The sequence below is a fragment of the Anoplophora glabripennis genome, unplaced genomic scaffold (genome assembly GCF_000390285.2).
Source record: "Anoplophora glabripennis isolate ALB-LARVAE unplaced genomic scaffold, Agla_2.0 scaffold106, whole genome shotgun sequence".
Classification (NCBI taxonomy): domain Eukaryota; kingdom Metazoa; phylum Arthropoda; class Insecta; order Coleoptera; family Cerambycidae; genus Anoplophora; species Anoplophora glabripennis.
The window spans coordinates 308,653-318,404 of NW_019416398.1; the positions used below are offsets into that span (position 1 = coordinate 308,653).

The following is a 9,752-nucleotide window of genomic DNA, read 5'->3' on the forward strand; positions in this document are numbered from 1 at the left end:
TGGTAAATTTTTGTACGCTGACACTGGGACACCCTGTATACCTTATTGGAACCTGATATCTTTATTGGAAGGAACATTAGGAAAATAATATATCTATAAAATATTAGTGCTACTTACACTTCTATTTTATGAATTCTATAAGTGGTCATCAGCCGTCAAAGTTTAAAGATTTCATCTCAAAATCTATCTTGACGTAGGAGGTCAGACGAATACTCTTAGAAAGGAAAAGTCCTCGTGAGAATATTAAACGTCCAGACAAATCTACAATGCTCCTTCAAGTCCTGTTGATATGGAAATTCGCCATTAGTTTATCTCATTCAGTATAAATATGAAAAGTTGGTATACTTTTCAGTTAATTCGACCCTCCTTAATACTTAAAGTACCCAATCGATAAAATCAAATCATGGGAAATTCAACCGGCGAAAGGAGTCATCAATAATATAGGACCAATTCCAGATATAGCAGATTTGTAAATATACTATATAAAAGACGTCTCGTGACTATCTCATACTTATTCAATATTGAATTGCTACAATCTCTTTATATGTATTCGTATCCCAGCGTAAACAAATCATCCTGATATGATCTATCCACCAGCTTCACCGGCTATATTAAATAGTAAAGCAAAAAACATTGAGCGGAAAATTGCTTCATGAAATAGAATAGAAAATATTTATGTCCAAGTTGCAGTGTGTTTACTTCTTCAAAGGAAAACTGTATGTTCTCTTATTTCAGCACCCTAGACTATGACTTTGCTGTCACATTTTCAGTTTATTTCTTAAGGTGTATTGTAAAATTTTCAAGAAAATTCTAGCCGTATTTTCGCATTTTTCTTGCGATCTCAAGGAAATAGAAGGAAAGTAAACAAAAATATATAAAAATATAACTCTCTGGGTTTTTCTTACTTTTTGAAATGTAAACTTTTTCCTATATTAAAAATGTGTATTTAAATGAAAGGGCACAAATGGTATTTTGATAATTTTGAGCCTAAAGTATAGTAATAATAATTGAAAAAAGATTTTGTTTGAAAGAAGTTATAGTCGACTAATCTATTATTTTATTAGTGGTAAATATAATTTTAAACACATTGTAATCATTAAAAGACAAGGAAACTCATTGATGTAGAAATTTGACTTTTACTATGAATTAGAAAATTTAAAATTTCTACACCAATGTATTTTGTATTCATAACAATTATGTTGTATTTAAATTTGTATGGTGTGAGATTATTTTGTTTTCTTTTATTTTTTTACGATTTCCTTTTAATTGTCGTATCATCAACAGTTTAAAACCAGTTAATCTGACGTCACGTAATAATAACGATAATAGCATCAGCTTCCTCTTCTTTCTAATAATTATTTGCTTAGAAAAGAACTGTTGCGTAAACAGAAAAATACTGATCCACTTTGTTGCCGCTTTGCGGCAATGTAGCAAGGACTATTGATTTGAATAGAAGACACTTATGGTAAAATAAGAGCTCTGTGTGTGCGCTTATATCCTCTTACTAAGAATTCTTTAACTCACTTGTATTGCACCCTGCTTACTCAACAGCTACAGTAACTGTACCCGACGTGATCAATATGGTCGAAAATGTCAAGGAAAATTGCGAACTTGAAAACCTTAAGCAAACCTAAAGAATTTTGAAATATACAGGGGTTTTGAGAAAAGGTGCCATAAAATTTTAGGTTAATGCATTGATACAGCTAAGTTTTTGGAGGTTTAACCATTTGCTGGTGGTCGCTAACTATGGTCTTATCTAATGACATTTTATGGCGTTTTTTTAGGCTAGGTTTTTATAGTTGATGTTTTGTCAGAAATTGTCATAAAAATCCATTTCTAAAGTAACGACATTAACATTTTTTAAATGAAACATTTTTGGGCTAAGATAAGATGACTTAGATTCAATTACTTTTTCTACGGGAATCTGTTTGGTGAAGATTATTAATGAAAATTTAATACAACAAATCTAACAAATAAAGGATTTTAATTTCCCAAGGCTGTTATTAAATGTAATTCGAAAACAAACATTTATGTATTACATAAAAAACTATTGTTCATTGCGCATTGTTCAAGTGTTCAGATGCAAATGCCAAAATTTTAACTACGCATTTAACGCCTCAAAAGTAACGACTTATGTTTAGCATTTTTTCGAAAGCCTTTAGTTTAAAAGATTTTATTTTTAATATTTCAAGTCAAAACGCTTAATAAACAAAGCACAAAGAATAGAAGCAAATCAGTGAAAATATTTTGTATTTAGGCTATTAGAAAAAATGACCATAAGTTCCATAGGCAGCTTGCATTATTTTTATGAATACTGGACAAATATGTGGGTGTTCAGAAAAATCTATTATATAAAAATTATTGCTTTCAGTGAGTTAAATATGTGGTTAATTTTGGCACTTATTTTTGGGACCATTATATTCGTCATTTGCTATATTCAGTTCACTAATATGTTACCAATACTCCGTGCTTGTCATTTGAGACAATGTACACATCTTAAAGAAATATATGCACTTTTATTGAAAATACGAAGAAAATATATTGACTCGCCAATAAAACTTACGGCGGTGCGCTCAGGCTGAACAAATAGCTCTAATAAATCTTATCAATATTGACCCAAGTTCTGTTTTGTTTTATACGTTTAGGTCGACAATAAATGCCCCGAAGGTTATTATAATGTACTATGAACTGATTCGTCGTTATTTTTATTGGAAAATTTTAAATGTTTCTCCATCTAGATCAGCATTTAAATAATACATAAGGAAAAATAAGTAACGATAGGTAATATCAGGTACCTAATAAATAATGTTCATAAAAAGATTTTTTTTTTTACTTCATTCATTGTTCATTTATTATAATTATTTTATCTCGCAGTTACTTCAAAGATATTTCAAAACTAAAAATTGTCCTAAATTCAAATCAAACAGAATTAGAATGGGTGTCCAAACTTTAATAATGAATTTTAACTCACAAATACATTGAAAACGTTTATACAAACATGTGTCGGAAACAAACAGTTTTCAATATATAGTTATTTTTTCTTTTTTTTTATGTTTATCTATTTTCACACATGTCACAATCTCTTTATATACAGGGGCTTAGTGTCTGGGTAGACGTAAGTAATTTCCTTAATTTTTTCACCTTTGACAAAGTTTGATCACGTAAAAAACAGAGATCTTTCTGCAAGAATAATAGGATGTTTCTCTGAATGATTGCATTAGTTGAAAATGTAAACATATCAGGTATTTGTTTTTCTATTAATTAAACATTTCATTTTTTTTTAATAAATATTTTTTGCTGTGTACTCAGTACTAGTAAGTGTGGTTGTAAGTCAATAATAGTTGAGACAGAGTAGTTATTTCCCTCAGTACCAGCAGTTAGCAATCTTGTCTGTAAGGTTTGATGTCTTTTGCATACCTAAATTTCTGGCATCGAAGAACATTGTTTGACTTTGATAATATTTAAATATTATGGGGTAGTCAAGAGGTGGCGACCCCAAAAGAAATAACACCCATATCACATTTTCTTACAGAATCTAGTAATACATTTTATGAAAAAAGTATTTTCCCGCTACATTGAGTGGGAAGAGGAGGAGCACATTTAAATTTATTTATTTTGATCTAAAGAATCTCTGGTCTCACTTTTTTATATTTTAAAAACACGCTGTAGAATAAAACTCAATTCTTAGTTTCCAGACATTCTCCCGTCTACTTTAGTAAACTGAATTAGAGAAAGACTGAATGCGAGATTATGGCATTCTTATAAAAGCGGCTTCTGAAGGATATCAACGATATAAAAGAACCTGCTTTATCGGATCACCGGCAGCTATTTGACTAAAATGAAAAAATAAAAGTGCATGCATGGCATTTATGTGTTCCAAATTGTGCCGTTCGCGAAACATAAAATATGGAGGAAGTATAATATTGAATAAAAATCACAACTGTTGTCTTCAATGACGTTACGCTTTCATTTTTTTTTTTCAAAGCTAAAGTAAGCGACATGTGCAAATAATTTCATTTATCTCTGCGAGAACGATGTGAAGCACATGATTTTATTACTATCCCTGGAAGTTACAATGTTAGGAATTTTTAATAAATAAATTTTCAAACATTTCTCTGAAATTGTATAAGTTTAACCACAGCAAATATTCAAGAAATTTAACAAAGTAACAATATGCAGGATACGGAACACCCCCATATAATTTTAATATGTCCTTTTTTTATGTAAGATACCCTGTATCTCCGCCACTGGAGCATGTAAATTTTAGGAAAAGCCTTCAGATTTTGGACAATATTTACATAAATACATGTGCCCATTTCTAATTATTTCACTTATTAATTTTTAAATTATTTAAAAAAAATAAAAATATTTTTTTGAAGTAACACCCTGTGTCTTTTTAATGAAGCGTCCTAGATAAAAACTTTACAGGAAAGACTCCCTTTAAAATTCACCAAAGAATACGAGTTTTTATTTTTGATCGCCATTTGTGAATCACCCTGTATATTTAAAATTTTATTAAAGATTCTCCACCTATGTCTAAAGAAAACATATAAAAGTATTCAATATCCTTTTTCCAAAATAGTTCACCTGTCTGAAGAAAAAAAAAGAATTCAAATATCACTTTCCCAAAGTAATCGATTTAATTGATGACTCAACTTGGAGGAGAAAAAATAAAAGAAACATCATTTAAATGCAATGAAAAAATGAATAGACATTCTTTTCAGTCCTTTCCACTTACAATTATTTATTTCCATTCCCGTTTTCTTTTATTAAAAGAAGGTACTGGCAGCATATGGGTCGCTGTTGTACTCAAAGTTTTAGAATTTTACGTATTTTTAGACACAATAAGTGCACGTTCCAACAGATAATTGCATTTCCATTGTCCCATGATTAAGTATTCTATGGACCCATAATATATCAAACTGTCTAAAATATGTCTAATTTTGACCCAAGGAAACAAATTACGGACAAACAATTATAAAACCTCAGACATTGGTGTTCGTTTTACCTTCCCAGAAGATCAAATTCTCATAATTTCAAGACTACTATTTGGATTTGTATTTTAACAAATTGACAATAGTTCGAGATTCTCTTTAATACCATTAATTTATTTTCAAAGAAGATACAAGGCGTAACAGAAACGTTGCGAAAAATTCCCGTGGCCTATTTGAAACTTACATATTTCGAAAATTACTTCCATTATCGTACTGAACAAATCTTAGAAATTTTGCAGGTCGACAGAAATTTTGTGAATATTAACCAAATTTGTTTGAGCCCTGAGTGTCGACGGTAAAGTAATGGAATAATGAATCCGTATGAGTTAGTGGCATCTCAGGGCTCTAATTTGTCCAAAATAGCTGTTGGGATATACTCGACAAGTTCGCGGTTTATATACGAAATATTCTTCGGATCAACGACAACAGGGCAACTGATTTTTTACACTAAATATTGTCATATGTGAAACAAAGAAAAATACACTTTTCTCGGCTAATTCAAACAGAACAGACAGGAAGATTTTGCGTTTAGAATCTTACGGAAGACCTGGTTCATGCAGGACGGATTTTTGCTGCGAAGTTCGAATGCTAGACGTCCTCTACCACGGTGGTAAATAGACCACGGTGGTTTCATTTTTTGATTCCCGAGGCGTTCGATGAAATTCTTTCTATGGTCTATCTCGGTAAACGCTCAACTAATTAATAGTGAACACGCCTCCACAGGGGTCGCGGGATAGGTTGCAAGAGGCCGCGAAAGATTTTACATAATAAATAAAGAATATGTATCAACATAATTTTATGTTAAAAAATGAATGTGAAACATGCTTGCTTTTCGAAAACACTTTTATCGAATATAAGTCCTGTATTTGAAACACACAATGATAGCATATTGTCTCAATAATATTTCCCTTCAGTTTAGTTAGATGCAAATTTAAAAAAGTTGATTCAGTATACATTTGTGATTCTCGTAATTATTTTGAATTCTGGAAAATACTCAAGAAAATGTTTCAAATTACACAAAGTTTTCACAATTTAGCTTATTGTGAAATGAATCACACTTACTTTCAAAAATGTTATTGACCAAATTACAATCCTCTTTGTAAACAAATGTTGTTTAATATTTTTAAGAAAAGCTAAATGAGGAAGTCAAAGAAATTTCGAAAATAAATTCGCATATTTAGATCTTTTACCGTGTGGATACATTGCTGATCTTAATTGGTAGGACCTTTTCCACATATTGCCTCTGGAAAGTAAGGCTTTCCTTATGATCTTATGATATAGAACATTTTCATAAAATGCACCCACGTCTTCCCGGATATTAGCGAAAATACGAAAATATAAAACTTAGTCCATATCAGATGATAATGGCTTTTTCCATGAAAGTATCAAATATACATTTTCCGCTAGCGTTTGTTTTCAGTGATTTACAAAATAAAATATTTTCTTTAATACCAATTTCAGTATCTTACCTCACAATTTAATACAGATGGAAATATCTGTCAATTCATGCACAATAATTCTTAAGATTTTCAATAAATTGCATTCTGATATTTTCTGCCATGTCGCTTATTATTCTTTGAATCGTATTATTAGGAAGAGGTATTTGTCTGATTGTGAGTTTATCGACTTCTGTAACACTAATATAAATTATTTGCACAATTTCCAGAGTTATCGGTAAAATTAAATCCACAGCAATTATATGGGACTTTGCAATGCGAAATGTAACTCTATAACTTGCTAGTAATGCTTTCTCATTAATGTTAATTGACAAAGTAAAAGCGGCTTGTTCCTTGTGAAGGTATTTAATATTTTTTCAAATAAAATCATCGAGATTTTCTAACAAGCCTGAAAGAGGTCGAATAAAGAGTGCATACATTAAAAATAGGTGATTTATACGTTACATTTGTTTTTGCAGTCACAACAAGATTCAATTCACAGATTAAATTTTTCCAATAGAGCATGCCAGTCGATTTTATAGTTTAATAAATTAAAATAACTAAAATAAATTGCAGAACAGATTCTTCTAAGCGACAATGGCTGCAACTGAAAAGCATTTTATTGTTTATGTCTTTTCCGGAATATACACCACTCTTTTTGAAAGGATAAACTTTAGCAACTTCTGCTACACTCTATTTGACAAAGACTTTTGACTATATTAATTTACTCTTAATGAGCGACACACAACAATTCGAAATATCGCTTTTAATAAAAAAAAATCCCAAAGTTTTGGAATTCAAACCTACACTTTGTTAAAGTGGCTCGGAAGAAGAAATTCAGAGTAATACAAATCCTTATAAGATGAACGATCAATGGCAATGCTATTAATTTGATAATAACTACAAGATAAAACTCCCTTCCTTTTCGTGTATGAGGCTATTTTACATTTATACATATACCGGGTGGTTCAGTTTGATATTCGCGGCCTTGTATCTCTTTTGTTTTATCAAATAGATATAACAAACCCTATATATTTTTAAATCGCCGCTCAAACTCTATCAAATGATATTGTTAGATCGTCTCCATGGTGACATATGTTAAAATTGCTATAGTCAACTGTTTTTGTTCAAATGGCACACTATATGTTTTTTTATCAATTCTGGAAGATATTTTTTTCTGCATTCAGCTATATAAAGAAGTCTATAGTTTCATTAGAAATATTGCTAGAAAGACATCAAAAAAGATTAACCCTACTTTCAGTAGCATTATTGTGAAAAATGACAGCCAGCTGCGGAAACAACTGAATTTGACGGTTCTAAAAAATAACTGTTTTTCAAAATAATTGACATTTTGTACCTACTTATTCTATCTATAGCTAATTATTATTATTATAACATGAATACTTATAGTAACCAAGAAAAACTAGATATGATTTTAATTTATGGAGAGTGCTGAAAGAACGCTAAAGCTGCCAGGCATTCATTCATATCAACATCGTTTTCCGCAGAGACAACTTCCATCAGATAAAATTTTCGGAAAGTTAGCCAGGAATTTGGCAGCAGATGGTTTTCAAAAGAAAAGAAGAGTTTTTAAACCCAGAAGGGTAACAGATGAAGAACATTCGATAAAGATGTTAAATGGCCTGCTATAGATCTCCGGATCTCATTCCTATAGATTTCTTTATTTGGCCTTACCTAAAAGAAAAAGTTTACTATTCGCCTTTAAATGATATTGACGACCTTAAAAACAGAATAAGAGTAGAATGTCGGAGATAAAATGAAGAAACACTAGAATGTGTTTGTAGAGAGGGAGTGATAAATAAAGCTATTCTGTGTTTGGAAGCAAATGGAGGGCATTTTGAACATAAAACATTAAAAATAAAATATGTTACTTTAAAAAACATAGTAACTTGTTTTTGCAGCTGACTATCATTTTCAGAAAAAGCTACGAAAAGTAGGGTGCATCTTTTTTGCTGTTTTTCTAGTAATATTTCTAATGAAACTATAGACTTCCTTACATAGTTGAACGCAGAAAAAAAAAATCAGAATTGTAAAAAAATATATAGTGTGCCATTTGAACAAAAACAGTTGACTATAGCAATTTTGACATATGTTACCATGGAGATGATCTAATAATATCTTTTGATAGAGTTTGAGCGGCGATTTAAAAATATATAGGGTTTGTTATAGCTATGTGTTAAAATAAAAGATATACAGGGCCGAGAATACCAAACTGAATCACTCGGTATACCTAAGTATTTAATCTTAATGAATTTGGAAAACACTACTCATTTAACTTAAGCATCTAATACCTATGAGTAGTATATCCGTAAATCTAATGTAGATACTATCTTGTTATGTATTTCTATTTGAACTTACGAATATTTTGGGGTAGCGACATCCATGCATTTCAAAAATGGTAAAAATTACCCTATATATAAGAACAATATGTACTCACCTGTCGGCGTTCCTTCAGAAGTCACCAAACTAATAGAGTCTATTAAAAACAGCACCATCACACAGACTGTCATGCAATTTAGTGGAAGCACAGTCACTGCCATTTTAATTCGATATTAATAAACACTAACGGTATATAGTGTATTATTATTCACTATCGATGTAGCAAACGCCTCTTCTCCGTTTATCACTGTTGACACATTAGTAATTTAGCATATAACTCGGGATTAAGAGACGTAGTAACATTTATTTAATTACGCGCTAAGGGAGCATTAGTATATCAAAGGCGAGGAGAGTAAGAAGCAAATGACATTATGCTGTACACATCGATTTGGGTCGCAATAAGGGCGTAATCGTGGTTGGTACAGTTTGAGTAACTCTTGGAGCTATGCGGTCAATTAATATCAAAGAACTCATTCTGCTTTTTCTCTGAATATCATCAGAAACGTTTTTATAAAGCAGGCTTTCAACAATCAACAACAAACTCGCATTCCTTCATCTTTTACACATTATCAGAAGGAACTTCACATAAAAGATATTGAAATCTGCCGAAATCATCGGATAAAAGCAGCACGAGCTTCGATGCTACTGAACAGTAACATCGAGTTTTATAGCTTCCACGGTTCGTGATGTTATTTACAGAACGTCTAAGAGGAAAATTATTGTCAGAGGAATTGTTCCATCCACAGTGGTTTTAGAACTAGCAAGGACCAGAATCAATATGAGGGAGGGTCGAGTGATTCTGGTAGAGGGTCCATCCCCACAGAGCCTAGACCGAAAACAACACAGGCAGATTCATAACTAAGGTTAGAGAAGTGTGTTGTGTAAGTTTGTAATTGGCGGCGACATAGGCCACATAGGTAAC

At 31.3% G+C, this 9,752-nt stretch overlaps 1 protein-coding gene across 1 annotated transcript in view; it reads right to left on the bottom strand.

The window, feature by feature from the left end:
* The window catches only part of LOC108904098 (Down syndrome cell adhesion molecule-like), a 94,693-nt gene extending 85,666 nt beyond the window's left edge, over positions 1-9,027 (bottom strand). Inside the window, exon 1 of the mRNA XM_018706514.1 lies at positions 8,889-9,027. Coding sequence (XP_018562030.1) covers positions 8,889-8,991 — 103 coding nt within the window. The 5' untranslated portion in view covers positions 8,992-9,027. The remainder of the gene's footprint in view (positions 1-8,888) is intronic.
* Between the last annotated feature and the right edge of the window lie 725 nt (positions 9,028-9,752).